The following is a 16,575-nucleotide window of genomic DNA, read 5'->3' as shown; positions in this document are numbered from 1 at the left end:
TTGATCGAGTACTTTTTTACTTAAATTGTAACAAACCAACAATAAAAAAATACCTCTTTAAAATAGTTAGTAGTTTAGATAAATAGTATAGAGGTTTATCTTAGCCCTTTGATTGTGGTAAAATGTTGAATGCATAATAATGTGTTATATGGGCCAATTATACCGTATGTTTATATATAATCTGTTTGATTAATCTTAGGTGTGAAACTGAATGTGACACAAATCTTCGAAGGTGACAATAGACAGCAAGACTGATTATGTATTATAAACTAGGTTTCCGCCCGCGGCTTCGCCCGCGCAGTCAAAGAAAAACCCGCATAGTTCCCGTTCCCGTGGGATTTCCGGGATTGCGTCATTTTCCCGGGATAAAAAGTAGCTTATGTCCTTTCTCGGGTATCAAAATATCTCCATACCAAATTTCATGCAAATTGGTTCAGTAGTTTAGGCGTGATTGAGTAACAGACAGACAGACAGAGTTACTTTTGCATTTAGTAAGTATGGATAGTATGAATAATCAAATGTAAACTAATAAAGATTCGTTATTAGGCTATCAATTCATCTTGTTCTAAACACGTCATGTTCACATATCAATCCAATCAAGTTGAGTGTCAGAAGGCACAAGAAGCTACATTCATTTCGTTTCAATATCCTAAGTTAATAGCTGTGTCGATTGAATAGGCTAATTCATCACGCATACACATTGGATATACCTATGTTCCTTTTAGTGAAGGTGTGTGAAACCTTTTAGGTTCTGTTGTGTTTATTTTTATTTTTTGTAGAAGGGACCTTTGATTAATTAGCCCTTTCAGATTGCTTCTGATTGACACGGCTGAAAGTAAAGATAAAATGTAGTACTTGTAGGTATGTAATTACACGTAGGTAAATAGTATTTACTAAAATTATTTATTTAGTAAATACACTTGGTAGGTGTATTTACTAAATACACCTACCAAGTCATTCAGGAATAATGAAAATGAAAAAATTTAAACGGATGTTTCCAGAAAACGACTTCGGTTCTCAATACCTGGAAAATTATTCATCTGATTTTATATGGTTCTGTTTTATGAGGTTGCCGGCAATTATGTTGTATAATTAAAAATATAAACTTGCCTAACGATTTTGTCTCTTTGAGTGTGAATTTTATGTTTTAATTACAGTTTTAAATGAGCAAAATCTGTGTCATCAAATATGACACGTGTAAGAGGGAATATATTATGAGGTATATATTATTATAACATATATGTGTCGTGGTCATATCGTAGATTTGATCATTTCATGATATGAGTGGCCATTTCACGAAATGGTCGCATATCGTGAAATGCCCAATTTAGTTTGGCCAGATCGTTAAATCGTCAATGTTTCACGATTTGATCATCCACGTTTGGCCAGATCGTATAAATAGGGTGTCCATAAAATATTAAATAAATCCATATTATTGTAAGAATTTGTTTATATTTATAATAATTAAATTTTCGTAATACAATATAAAAAGTTGTGTAACATAATTAAAAAATAATTCAACCAACAAAAACATAATATTTTCGTAACAAAATTTAACTTTTTTTTATTACTTAGTCATATAAAAAACAAATATTTAAAAATAAGTCAGTGCTTTGGTATAAAGTTACAAAAAGTAAAAATTCACTTAAAAATTAAATTGTACAATAAATTAATTAACATTTAAAAAGTCAGTCATTTGTTTGCGCATGACAAACTGTGGTGACACTTTGACGTACAAAGTGTTTTATTTTTAAAACATGCGCATCTTTTTGTGCGACATTGATTTTTTGCTGGCTTGCAATAGCATTTTTTATATCCTTGACCTCCAAATAATGATTGGAAATTTACAGCTTCCCTCAATGATATAGGCAATACCGATATATTTTCGCAGTAATCTTTAGACGATATCTGCAGGTCCTGTCTAGCAAACCAATTTTTAATTATCCCAGAACCCGTTCCGATTTGATATACACCGTTTCTGATATCTACTACCTTTCCAGCAATATTTTTGGTGTCTAAAGGTCCACGATCAATTTTTGGTACATTCAAAAATACGGAATTCCCAATTTCTAACAAAGGAAGTTTCATGGCGGTGCTTTCGATCATTTTCTCAGCAGCACGTTTAACACCGCTATGAGCTTTATCTCTTTCATTAACAATCAACTGTTCCTTTTGGCAAAGAAAACATTGAACTTGAGATCCATAACCTTCTTCTCCACAAGCAATGCCACATATAGCATGTACAGGCTTGGAACAAAAACTACAGAAATGAGCTCCTGATGTGTCTTTACCACACACGAGACACACAAGTTCATCAGCTGACCGTGATTCTATATATTCTATTTCAATGTTAGTTACGTCATCTGACGGCATTACATTAATTATCTCTTTGCTTGTGTCCGATTCTTCTTCCTTTTTCTCTTTCTGATTTATTTGGTTCAATTCTTCTTCCGTCTTAATTGATGTCATAATACTTTCAGGAATATTACAACCTTTTAATATAGTTTTTGGCTCAGAACCAAACAATGCACGGTAAGGGGATCTGCCAATTATGCGGTGGTACGAAGAGTTTTTATAGAATTGAACAAAAAAACAACCAAGGGACCATTTAGTAGACTTATTATCTTCCATCCAACAGCGCAACATATTTTCGACGTCTTGATTGGATCTTTCCACGCTGCCTTGTGTTTGAGGACGTCTAGGACTACCGTGAATAATTTTGCATTCGGGCCACAATGACACCAATTCTTCTATAACATGCGCAGTGAACTCTCTTCCATTATCACTTTGTAATATAAAGGGAGCGCCAAATTCCAAGAATATTTTTAGAAGTTCTACGGCTACTTCTGCAGCTCTTTTCGATTTCAGTGGTCTAAGGTGTAAAAATTTCGTGGCATGATCTTGGTAATTCATAAGCCATTTAAATTCCCCATCCGGAGCAGACTGTAAATCTATCAAATCAATCTGCCCTCGTGAGTTAAAATCTTTAGATATTATCGGCTGAGTAACGATACCTTTCTTTGGCACTGCACGTTTCTTCTCACAAACAGAGCACAGTTCAACAAATAGCTCAATGGGTTTCCTTGGAATATAAAGCCTATTTTTAATATGTTGCATCATTTTTAATCGTCCACCATGTCCAACAGTTTTGTGAACTTCATTTAATATTTCAAAATACTTCTCCATCGGAATAATACGAATAGTAGGATCGTCGATGCATTTTTTCTTGAATATAAGATATTCCTCATCCGCAGTTTCCAAAATATCATATTTTGACTGCCAGTAATAGTCCCTCGAATTCTTTTGCGTTGTCACCCTACCCTCCTTAATTTGTTTCATAACCTAAAAAATAAAATTATCTTTAATATGCCATAATTCAGAAACGCAGAATAAAAACGCGATAAGTAATAAATACAAACGCGATACGTTAGCTGGCATAGATTATTTAATAAAATAAGTATATAATTACGTAATTTGAGAGTAAATACTAACTTGTGAAATGCGATCCAAACTCCACGGCTTTTTCACGTTATGCTCAGTTTTTGCGTGATTTGAATAGTACTCGAGAACCTTTTTGTCGTAAATACTTTTGGTATCACTTTCTTCATCTTTAAACATCGAATTATTAATTTTTTTACTCCGAGAAACAACATTTTCGCCAAAAGCCGCCATGTTCACACATAAACAAAGCGACTGCAGCGCCTCTTCGAGAATTTATGTTACTACTTTACGATATGATCAAGTAATTTTGATCATTTCGTGAAAAAACCGCGCGTTTAGTTGGCCATATCGTGAAACGATTTCTTATCATTGATCTGCTCAAACCACATCATGATGTGGCCAAACTAAATTGGGCATTTCACGATATGCGACCATTTCGTGAAATGGCCACTCATATCATGAAATGATCAAATCTACGATATGACCACGACATATGCATATTATTAATAATTTAATTTAAGGCCGGAGACCGGAGTACATACTCCGGCTACTATACACCTATAGCATCTGAACAAGTTCAGTTTAATTTAATTTTTGAGATACCTATTACTTCTGTTTTTACAACAACACTTTTCATTTTCAAATTAATTGCTAAAATAAAATTTCAATCAATGCAAATGGTTGTCTACCTCTGAACTATTCGTACCCTATATAATTGATTTCACTGCCTTATTTAATTATGCATAGACTATTAATAGGATCGGATATAGAATAAGGTGAAAATGAATTTCGTTGAGTAAATTTCGGATTTATCATCGGCTTTGTAATGGGCTATGAATCTTTTATGTTTACTTTGATATTGAAAGTAAAGAATGTAATAGCTTTCATAGGGTTTTTGTTTGATTTTCATTTCCTTTTTCTTCAACTATTTAAGCATATTATGTTTGATAGGATTTTTATAAAATTAATACTTGCAATAATTTTGCTCATAGTTGCTTACAGTACGTAGGAAGTTTCATAAAAAAGTTATACATATTATTTAATATTAAAATTAGTTAAAGTTATACATATCAAATTTTATTTTTCACGAATTTTTCATGTATTTTCTAATTTCTTACGTCAACAATAATCTGAATAGCATTTTGTCTACACCTAATCAAGTCGATCGACTCACAAATCCGCGCTAAATTTTGCAACACAATTAGCTATGTTTTACATACATCCATTGTTCGGCTTGCGCAAGCACAACCGATAAGGCTAGCCGTGAATTCTCTGCTCCTTTTACATATACGATGGCATAGTTACGCGTTAAGGTAGTGTGATTCATATGTATGAACTATGTATAATTGTATATTATGTTGTTAGTTGGCCGGTTTAAAGTTTTATTGTTGTTGGTTTTAATTATTGTGATATGGAATGATATTGCTGTTTTTGTTAGTCTGTGTGTGTGTTGAGTCAGAATGTATTGATCTAAGCAAAACAATCGCAGGCTAATCAACTGAAATTAGAATATATTTCATTGGCCTCCATGAGATAATGAATATTGGAGGCTCTGTCGAGAATAGAAACATTATTATTCACGGTGGAAAACCTTTGGAAAACAACATAAATGTCACCTATTTATGAACGAAGATTTTTGAATTGCAATTGCATAAACTTGTGCTAAACTAGCGTTAGCTACTATTAAGTATTCTGTGGCTAAACAGCTTTTAAATGTACCCGATGAGATCGAAATAACAAATTTTACTAGTAATAAATCCCCGTAATAACATTTCCACGTTGCTCACAATACTAGTGCTTTCATTTCTCACACATCACCTCACAATCTTCGTAACCTGAAGCATGCAATTAAAGTTAAGCATCGTCTATACATATATAGACGTGACCTATCTCTCACTCCTCACTAGAATTACTCGCTGCGTCAGCTGTTTATCTCAACTGGGATGTTGATAGGGTGTAAAGTATACCGTAACAAGGATATGTGTATAAAAATATAGTTACCAGCTGTCCCTACTCCCTAAGTCTGTTTAATTTGTCTAAGCTAGTGCTGCCGGGTTTTACCGTCGCATACCGTCCGAAACGGTTTGACCGATTCTCATTAAATTTATAATGTGTATATCAACATCAATTTTTTTTATAAAAATTCAAACATTTATTTATTTAAGAAGTTTTCTTTTAGAAGCACTTTGGAATCGTCATAGCATATTTTTAACATTAACACCGATACTCCTAAGTTATAAGAGCAAGGCAGAACAATATCTGCCGGGAAAGCTAGTAACGTATAGAACTGCATCAATCTTCGATTAATATTTTATTCGATTATTATATTTTTCGATCAATATCTAAATTCTAAACTATATTCCAATACGAAACCAATCTTTCGATTGGTTATTGACAAGCTTTTGACAAAAAGGATTGCTAAATCCATCTATGAATTTTTTATTGAGCGTATAGCGTTATAAGATCCCTACCTACTTTCGTACGCGGACGAACCCACGGGTTACTTAAGTGTTGATAGATAATGAGTATGTATTAGTATTGATAGATTTAATACATTATTAAGCTGAACGTAGGTAGCAAATGTTTAGCGTGCGTTCAAAGATTTATATGTAGGGGAGCGGGGGGCACGTTGTTACAATTTTTAGATAATTATTAATATTACAAAAGCTATCAAATAATGTATACATTTTATTGCTTTTATCATTAGTATGTCTATTCAGCTAGTAGAATAGCATTGGAAAAATATTAAAATTAACGTAATTTTTCTCATAATAAATAATTATTGAAATAAGTCGATTGGAACAACTTACCCCTGACTTGGGGCTAGTTGTTACAGCTTCGGGGTACGATGTTACAGTAGGTAAATAAACAAAATGAACAATAATAAATCACTTATTTTTTATTATTTCAAAACGTTATGAATAAAAGAGACTATTTTGAACGGTCGTATAACATTTATAAGCAATTATAATATCTATATCGTAATTTTCCAACTTTTTAACAGTAATAATCACATAACTTTGGCAGGAACTTTCTTCAATCTTATATAAAACACTTTTTCATTACTGAATTAGAAAACTTCGTCAGTAAATACTAACATATTGTAATAAATTATTTATACTTTTTTAACTTGGCACTTCAGTCAAACTAAAATCTACTAGGTACATTTTGCTTTCTTTACGAATGCTCGTTTTATTCTGCAGTACTTCTGCCGCAGCAGATTCATAAACTTCTTGACTAGTTGTACCTCTTTCCGCTTTTCTTTTATAGTTTCTCATTCTAAAAAAAACATTGAGTATTTAGAATTAAAAAAGAATTGAAAGATGAACCATTGTTTTAAAAAGCAAGAATGCGCCCGTCGGAACGAAAGCTTCAATTTCTTTCCATTTATTCTAATTTTTAAGTACAGCGTAGTCATTTCTAAAATATGATACTCAATGAGATGAACGATAATACAAGGTCTGAGGCAAGTCTTTACATGTAACAACCTACCCCGAAAAATTGTAACAACCTGCCCCATGGTATGTTTTTTAATTAAAATTAAAGCCGCCATTAATGGATATCAATAGCAGAATAAAACGCTATTACAAATTAAAACTTTATACATTATGAACGTTCGAGGTGAAAAAAATTTAGAGAATAACAAATATAGACAGCAGGAATCAAAAATTTCGTAAAAGATTTTGTTACTTTCTTGATGGAAATCGAGACACGTGCACATAACCTAACAGTTTGCCGCTCGGCGGGTCACTGATTGTTTTTTTGCAACGCACGATGTTATAACGAAACAAATGAGTCTACTTACGTCTACCAAAGAGTTAAAAATCCCGGTAAAAAATGCGTGTAACTTCTTACCCCTGTAACAACAAGCCCCCCGCTCCCCTACGTCCGTTAAACAACACTTAAACAGGCAAACAGTAAATAAGTAATTAACCTAAATGTTTCACTTAACTACGCATACGCCTTCTGTTCATGTGCTTTATAATTAGCGTTTATACAAGAAATGTGTGTACTTGTGCCGAAGCCGCGGGCGGAATGCTAGTAAGATATAGTATCTACCATTTTAAATCATAATTACGACTTGTGTTTACTCCAAAATGTATCTTTTAATTTCTAAATGTGTAAAACGCGCTCTACAACAAAAGCAAACAAGAAATAAACGTTAGGAATTTCTAAAGCATTTCCAATCACAGAAAAGTCGATCAATTCCAAAGAATTCGACAGTAACTCGCGAAGCTTTGTAAACAGAGAATCGGCAATAAAGACTAGTCCTACGAAATTGGACGCCAATACATTTTGCAGTTCGACTGTGAAGTGTCCAACTTTTTCAATGGACATCTTGTAAATAGACTGTTAATTCTTAATGGAGGTGAAAGTTTATTTTTTGTTTTGTTACGTGTTTGCTGATTTTTCTTGCTTGTAAATATAGGTATATTTTCTATGTTCAAATTGGAAAACCTACACTGTACAGTACAGTATTTTTATGAATGTAACTATAGTCTTACGGAATTACCGAGCGTACATAGTCACGTATAGACACTACAAATAGTATTATATAATTACTATCTTACTATATCGACGACTCAAGAATCTACCGCACATTTTTGTTTTTGAGTACCTAAGTAAATATTTTATAAGGAAGTTGAATGTCATTTGTGTACTTACTTGAAAGTAAAAATGTGATTATTTAATCATCGTTTAATGTACCGTTTTATATACCGTAGGTATATAAGTATATCATACATCTATTGAATAAGATTAATAATCAGCTGATCGTCGATGTATAATCACGTTAGTGCTTTTTTTGCCCTTTTATTTTATCATATTTCACTGGTCTTTTCTCTGTGAATATCAGATAGTGTACGATAAAATAAATGTTATCGAGAGACGTATCGATATAAAATAATTTATAGGTAATACAGATTAATACCGGATATGCGTTTCCGTTTTATCGTTTTTATTATTCATTCTTTTGTACTACTTATCGATATTATTATTAAAAATCTACTATTATAATATGTAAATGTTACTCAATAAGAAGGTAATTGCTAATTACTCAGTGACGTAGTAAGTAGGTATATTGTGAACAATTTGTAGGATCTTATACAAGGTGTGTTTTGCTACGGAAACTTACCTATATTAATTACTAGCTTTCCGCCCGCGGCTTCGCCCGCGTTTTCAAAGAAAAACCCGCATAGTTCCCGTTCCCGTGGGATTTCAGGGATAAAACCTAGCCTATGTTACTCGTGGATAATGTAGCTTTCGAATGGTGAAAGAATTTTTCAAATCTGCCAAGTAGTTTCGGAGCCTATTCAATTCATACAAACAAACAAACAAACAAAAAATCAAACCTTTCCTCTTTATAATATTTTTATAGATAAAAAAAACGTTACTTACATGAAATTATTGTACATATTGTCACCGATCCTGGCTAAGTGTATAAGGGTGAATCAATTTTTAAAGGTCCCGATCATAATTTTCTCGTATTTTTTTTTTTTACTTAATTTTCAACATTTTACTATTTCATTTAGAAGATAATTCTTCGTAGATTAAGATTATATAAGCAGCAGTGATGTTGATTAAATACATTTGTGGATTTAACTTCACGAACCGATCTATTCACGGGAAATAATGTCCTTTGGACAACTTACACAATAGTACTTTTTTAAATGTTAAATTCCCTTAAGAATTAAAACAAATTCTTCTAATATTAAATAATAAATAATATTTTGATATTTGATCTATTTACACCCAAAATACGAAATATTTTTATTAAAATTGAAACGAATGATGTCTTTTGAACAACCAAATAATGTTTCATATATAAAAAAGTTTCAGTAAAAGCGGAAATAGTGATATTTTTTACAAAAAAACTATTAAGGCGAGGTTGTTACGTATCGTATTATTGATTTTACTTAATTAAAATGAACTGATTCTCGATAAAACTGAATGAATGAAGTATAATGTGATTTTCATATGGGGACATCTTAGTTGTAGTAGTAGCGTCTTGATTTTTGAAATGTTAAAATTACAATTAAACTAGACATAAAATCGCGTAATAAAAATGTGTTCCCGAAACAGCCGAGTAATAAACAAAACATGAACTATTTAACTGTTAAAGTATAAGTTTTATATAATTATTGTCCTAGGGACAACCAAATTGTCCATGGTACAACCACTTTGGTTGACCAAGTGACTGGTTGTCCGCGGGACATTTTTTAAATTTTGAGCCGCCAAGCAAATACTATTGTTATTTTATATATTAATCTCAGCTCACACTAAAATATAGACGAAAGCGCATCTCGTGTAGTATAATTGATAACAATGCATCAAGTACTTACGTTTTAATCACAGTTGTCTGACGGACTGACAAAAAAGCCACCCCACACTCACCAACAACGCTCGGACGACTGTTGCCGTGATTTTATACAAATCAAAGTGGCGTTTGAGCCCGACAGTTAATTATTGTGTTTAGCTTGTTGTTTAGGAATCTACCGCGCCATATGTGTTTTGGTTTCATAACTAAATTACGGTTGTCTGTGAGACCTGTGTCATGTAGGTGATTTATGGGGACAAAAGTAAAATGCCTGAAAATCGTATTATATCCAATAAAAAAAATGGTTTGTATGTTTGGATGTCAATAATTATGTACTAAAACAAGGAGTGTATTTGGTATTTATGGTCGTGATAGTATGTGTTCGTGATGCGAAGTTTGTTAATGCATTGTGGCATGGGGACAAATGTGATAGTACTGGAAAATTGCATTTAGTCCCTCGACAACCATGAAACAACGCACAAATTAATAAAACAAGTAAAATATTGTTCGCAATAATGCTAGAAAATATTAAAAGGAATATAATTAAAACGAATTTAACTCTTTATGATTTCATGTTTATTAATTATCCTTCAGGGACATGATCCGTACACGTCGGACCAATAAAAGTTGATCGACCCATAAAGTTTAATTAAATCTGTCCGTTTAGTGGATCAAAATGAGTCAGGTACATACAAACATCAGATGAAGCTTATAAAAGCGTGTTAAAAAGAAAATTAATTTTCCTTGGTAAGGGGTACACGCGTGTAAGTTAGGACAGATTTCAAAGGATCTTATGAAAGAAAAACTTGGAAAAGCGCGAAAACTTCATACGTTTGAAAGTTCCAGTGAACTATAGTCTTTTTTTAATTTTAGTTAGCTAGTAGAATTTATGTATTAAAATACATCGTCCGTCAGTCTGTTCACCGATGATACATAGTTTTAGTAATTAATAAAAGCATTATTTTATACGATTTAAAAATAACTTACAATGCCATCTAGTTTTAAACAAAGGAAAGTTTACGACATCAAACAAAATAAATAATTTAAAGGCGTTATTTCAACCCTTGGTTAAAACTTGTTCGTCCTTCAAATTATTTATCGTAACAATTTCACATTAAAATTTCAAGTCGGGCAATAGGTTTTTGAAAAGGTTGTCAAGTAAGTCATTCGACCAATAATTAGTTTGAAAAATCGTCCCTTACGGTGAATATTATAATGCGAACTCTAATAAATAATTATTATATTATTACCCACATGTTATATGATACAATTTTCTCTATTCCAGTACTCTCGTGCCGTGGAAGATATTCCGCGAAGAGCTGAACAACGTGCACCCCATCTCGTCGGGCCTCGAAACGATGGCGCTCAAGACGACCATAGATCTCACGTGCAACGACTTCATATCTAACTTCGAGTTTGACGTTTTTACCAGGTAAGAGGAATAGAGTTCTTATTTGCTAGGTACCGTATATTAAAAAAAAGAGCATGTCAGAAGTGAAACTTCTTTGGCAAGATTCTAAGGTACCAAAATCGTCGCCTTTCTACACATTTAAATTTTACTCTCAACGCGCGTAAAGTTAATGAAAATGTCACCGATGCTTGATAAATGTACAAAGTTTAAATTAAACAACCAAGAACGATGAGTTGGTTACCATAAATCAATAGTGGTGTAACTAATTCGATTTTCTTTAAAAATACAAACTAAGTCTACTATTATATTATTGTTTTTCAACTGTCTCGATTTTTTATACTATGTACTCATTGCGGAATAGTTTAATGTGTTTTTCTTACTTCCTGCACTTACTACACTGATTTGTGAGGTGATTTTAATAGATACAGTATCTATTACATATGGAATATTATGTTTATTATTCTTTATTTTAAACTCAATTTTCCAGACTATTCCAACCCTGGAGTACGCTCCTAAGGAATTGGCAGCTGCTCGCCGTTACGCATCCGGGATATGTTGCGTTTCTCACCTATGATGAAGTCAAAGCACGCCTACAGAAGTATATACACAAGGCTGGCAGTTATGTGTTTAGGTATGTATTTGTTTAATAATTGGAAATATTTTCTACTAATAATTATAGACTACAAGCCCGCATAGGAAAAAAATATGGGTCAAATGAACCACCAGGGGACATATCTAGAACGATAGCAGAGCAAAAAATAATAAGATTCATCACTATGCCGTCACTTGTAAGCTGTCCAACTGAGTGCAGATGAGAATTGAAAAGTACAGGTAGACTCGGTAAATTTTGGTCATTTGACCATGTACGGCATTCTTAACCATCGATAGATCCATTAAAAATAATAAGAAACCGCTCAGTGCCGTACAAAAATGGTGGTCCACAAAGTCGGAATTTTTATTTAATTTCCGAGAGTTACCGGGGGTAAATTTGGTCATTTGACCATGTACGGCATCTGTGTCATACTATGCCTATACTGCTTTTAATCCATTATTCCGCAACGCCGTACAAAAATCATGGGGACAAGGGGAAAAAATCGAGAGTTGTAATCCCCTCTCTTTCCCCACTCCAGGGGGTCATTTGACACAACACGAAATAAATTTATTTTTAAAGTATTTTATGCATAGATAATATTTTTTCATGTGCCGTACATTTTCGTTGGTTCAAAGGGGAAAAATCTGAAAAAGAAAAAAATCCATATAACGAAATGTTTGCTTTATATTTTGATAATAAAATATAAATATACATTAATATTAAGAAGCTCGAGGTGGTTAATTATCACCTTGGAAAGTCAGAGTCAGGTGGAATGGACTCCGTTAAATTGATGAACTAATAAAGAAGCTATGAACGAAAAGATGTGAATTATATGCAATCAGCCCATGAATACAGGTAAAGTCACAAGCAAATGCTAGTAATATATACATATTCAAAATTTACAAGTAAAGCGCTTTCAAATGATACCAAACACGGCATATTTATCTTAACTTTATTTTTTTACTCTGTATGTTTTGTCCGCTAGAGGGCGCCACATTAGATTTTGTGAAACCCCATATAGCCTTTAGCTAGCTGGTCGCTGGTTATCCAGTGAACAATTCAGACGCATCTAATGATATGTCATTTGTCGAATTCTGATAAGTAGTTTAGAAGTTACGAGGGAATAGATGAACATACATACATGACCTGTCAAAATCATAACCCTCCTTTTGCTTTGCCGTAGTTGGGTAAAAATATGTTAATGCCGTACTGTATCAAATGGCCATAAAGCACCCTTAAAATTGTAGCTTTCGTCGCTTTCATCAGCCTAAAAGATGTGGTCTGCACAAAAATGTACGGCATCGTTTTTTCCTAATTTATCTATGTTAATACTATTTAAAACAACGAATAAAATGTAGAAAACTATTATATTTCATTACTCTACGATGTTTAAACTTTTACAAAATTTCTGTTTTTGCATTTCTCTATAACTTTTTTTAGAACGGTTTCTTTTGAACGGCAATACTATACAACAATTGAATTTTACAATATCATGTTAAAAAAAAGTTCCCGTACAGGGTCAAATGACCTTACAGCTCTTTATATCAAGAATTCGATGAAATTAAGATGATTATTGGTATACATTTAAAAGAACAATTATTTTTTGACGGCATTGCTTTTAATAGTACTTTTGAGTGCTAGATAATGTTTTGGAACCGAAGCCGTACTTAGTCAAATGACCCCCTGGAGTGGGGAAAGAGAGGGGATTGCAACTCTCGATTTTTTCCCCATGTCCCCATGATTTTTGTACGGCGTTGCGGAATAATGGATTAAAAGCAGTATAGGCATAGTATGACACAGATGCCGTACATGGTCAAATGACCAAATTTACCCCCGGTAACTCTCGGAAATTAAATAAAAATTCCGACTTTGTGGACCACCATTTTTGTACGGCACTGAGCGGTTTCTTATTATTTTTAATGGATCTATCGATGGTTAAGAATGCCGTACATGGTCAAATGACCAAAATTTACCGAGTCTACCTGTACTTTTCAATTCTCATCTGCACTCAGTTGGACAGCTTACAAGTGACGGCATAGTGATGAATCTTATTATTTTTTGCTCTGCTATCGTTCTAGATATGTCCCCTGGTGGTTCATTTGACCCATATTTTTTTCCTATGCGGGCTTGTAGTCTATTAATAGAGGTAAATTTAATAGATAGTAAGTAGGAAATGCAAGCTTAATGCTTAGTACATAATGTAAAAAATATTCGGCGGCCGTATCGGTCTGTTTGTTTGTGCTCAAAAATTACTGCAGCTATATTCGTTCTGTTTTAATCAGTGGATGGCTTGGTTCTCGAGGAGATTAACTGTTAAGTTTTAGACAACGCGGCTAGTTTTGTAAATTAAACAATGTATATATTTATTTAAGTTTAGTTTGCAATATATTTTAAGACTATTAAGATTTAAATTGAGTAAAGTTTCAATATATTGCAGTATTTCAAACTATAAATACCATTTAAATGTTATTTTTAACTGAAACAAATACAGAAGCGAAAGAAAATAGAATTCGCTACACAGATAATTAAATTCTTCAATAAGGACTAATTAGAATTAATTTTATGGAATCCTTAATGTGCTTCTTTTGTGCCGTAAAATTGACGGTATCATTTTTATGCTAAATAAGAAAATTCTATTTATAACTTTTATGTAAAACATTGAATTAACTTTTCCCGTAAAAAAGATTTATTCTTTGTCCTTTTTCACCGGCGAATTGATTCATTCATTTATTCGTCCTAATTGGTGTTCAAAGAAGTTAATTTAGTAAATCTTCACTTAGTTGTGTACAATAATAACTGGAAAACATTATTGATGAAGTTTTATATTATTTACTAGCTTTCCGCCCGCGGCTTCGCCCGCTTTTTCTAAAACATAATAAATTATATACCTACTAAAACCTTCCCCTTGAATCACTATCTATTAAAAAAAAATCGCATCAAAATCTGTTGGGTAGTTTTAAAGATTTAAGCATACAAAGGGACATAGGTACAGAGAAAGCGACCTTGTTTTATACTATGTAGTGATATACCACCATATATTTTGAGAGTTTTTGCAAGAGATATACATTGAAGTTATTTAGAGCTCACAGAGAAAACCAAAGTCTAATTATTTAAACACTGTGTTTCTTATCTGTATATATTCTATTTTATATCATTCACTGTTTGATTATATTATATTAAATAATTTTGTAACGAGCACACGCGATAGGACCCTGATAATAATTAAATGCCAAATGAAATTAAATGTGGTCAATGTTAAATTATAAGGCGTCATTAAAAATAAGCTATTTATTACTTCACAAAGGCTGACCAGTTGTTTTATCAAACACTTTCAACGAGTGATCTATAAACACGCCAACCTTAATGTTTTCAACTACATTAAATTCGGTTGGTAAGCCAGCTTTATCAAGAACGCTGTTTATAGACGGTCCATAGAAGTGGTGGCTCTTGAAGGGTTTCTTGAAATTTATAGCAACGTTTCCCCTTAGCGTAGCTGAATACACAATTTCTACTTCCAATTCCCGTCTGCTTCCTGATAGCACCGCAGTGGCGGATTGTCCAGGCTTCAGTTCGGTTTCCATAGAACTTGTAGCACCGATTGTTTGTGTTTCTGACTTCTCTTCATCTTTACCCCAAGTAGATGTCCAAGAGAACGCAGTGGTACCAGCCACCTTTCCAAAAATGACATTAATGTCGTAGTCAAACTCCTGAGACACGGTCAACTCATTACTCGTCGACCAAGTCGTTGAAATTGTGTTTTCAACCGTCTGGCTTAAAGCTGTGTTCACTTTGATGGTCACGTTTGACAGATTTTCGAAGTCCTGCGACAGTACGATCGTCGTTTGTTTAGTGTTTTCCTTCAACGTAGCTGATTTCACTGTCAATATTCTCTTTACTTGTTCCCAGTTGTTCGTTTTGTACAAATCGTTCCAGGGTGTTGGACTTTTTAAGTAAACATTCTGTGGTCGAACCTTGTAAAATCTGCGCACCGCTTCCTTCAATTGTTTCTGGTTGATTCGGAATAAACTGATTTCTGGATCGGTTATAATGTGAATGTCGTATCCCGTGTAGTTCACTCTGACGTCGTCTGCGTTCGTTCCTGTTTCTATGTCTAAACTTATTTTGCCATTTGCCAGTACGAAGAGGCAGAATAGTATTAAATATTTCTTAACCATGTTACGACTATGTTCGTTCGCGTACGATTATGAACTAGTCGCACGGATTTTGGATGTTTTGCATGACCGTGGGGGTTATCAAGCGTATTTAATTATTGTACTATAATGGTCTTCGCGGTTCAGTATAGTTCAATGTCGATGTCTTTATATGAATTGGTTGTTTTTCTTATCGAGTCATGTCGTACCTGTAATGTTCACGTGGTGTATGGGTTGATATATTTGAATGATTTACGAGCACTTTTCCTTTATAAAAAAGTACAAAAAAAACTTCGTATAGGTACATTGTTTATGACAGTCCAGACTTACCTTGCTAGCTAAGAAATATGAATATTCCTTATCAACCAGGAACTATTGATGTTTATTGGTTAAAGTGTTTGTAAAAATGCTTTAGCATTTCATAAAAAACTAGCGGTCCGCCCCGGCTTCGCCCGTGGTACATATTAACGTTTTCTCTACATAAGAACCATCCTCGTACTTCAAGGAATATAATAAAAAAAGAATTATCGAAATCGGTTCAGCCGTTCTCGAGTTATGGAATTACAACGAAAAGTGGCATTGATTTTTATATATTAGATTACAAAAAATGACTCGTAATACAATTGCAGATCTATAACAGAGTATACAGGATCGAATTTTGTAC

The 16,575-nt window shown here is 33.2% G+C and overlaps 2 protein-coding genes across 4 annotated transcripts in view; one reads left to right on the top strand and one right to left on the bottom strand.

The window, feature by feature from the left end:
- Nucleotides 1-16,575, top strand: part of LOC123703854 (E3 ubiquitin-protein ligase CBL) — a 99,005-nt gene that overhangs the window by 68,749 nt on the left and 13,681 nt on the right. For all 3 annotated transcript variants that reach the window (XM_045652024.1, XM_045652023.1, XM_045652025.1), the window contains exons 2-3: nt 11,043-11,189; nt 11,656-11,799. In XM_045652024.1, the coding sequence (XP_045507980.1) occupies nt 11,043-11,189; nt 11,656-11,799 (291 nt within the window). The remainder of the gene's footprint in view (nt 1-11,042; nt 11,190-11,655; nt 11,800-16,575) is intronic.
- LOC123703855 (spherulin-2A-like) lies at nt 15,034-15,965 on the bottom strand. The gene has a single exon (XM_045652026.1). It carries the CDS (start codon nt 15,933-15,935, stop codon nt 15,057-15,059), a length of 879 nt encoding a protein of 292 aa, XP_045507982.1. The 5' UTR covers nt 15,936-15,965; the 3' UTR covers nt 15,034-15,056.

The sequence above is a fragment of the Colias croceus genome, chromosome 27 (assembly GCF_905220415.1).
Source record: "Colias croceus chromosome 27, ilColCroc2.1".
Taxonomy (NCBI): domain Eukaryota; kingdom Metazoa; phylum Arthropoda; class Insecta; order Lepidoptera; family Pieridae; genus Colias; species Colias croceus.
The sequence above is the reverse complement of the archived record's forward strand: the minus strand, read 5'-3'. Positions and strand labels throughout refer to the sequence as shown.

What these genes read in the sequence shown, in the direction of transcription:
- LOC123703855 (XM_045652026.1), bottom strand. Translation starts at nt 15,935, where the DNA reads ATGGTTAAGAAATATTTAATACTATTCTGCCTCTTCGTACTGGCAAAT.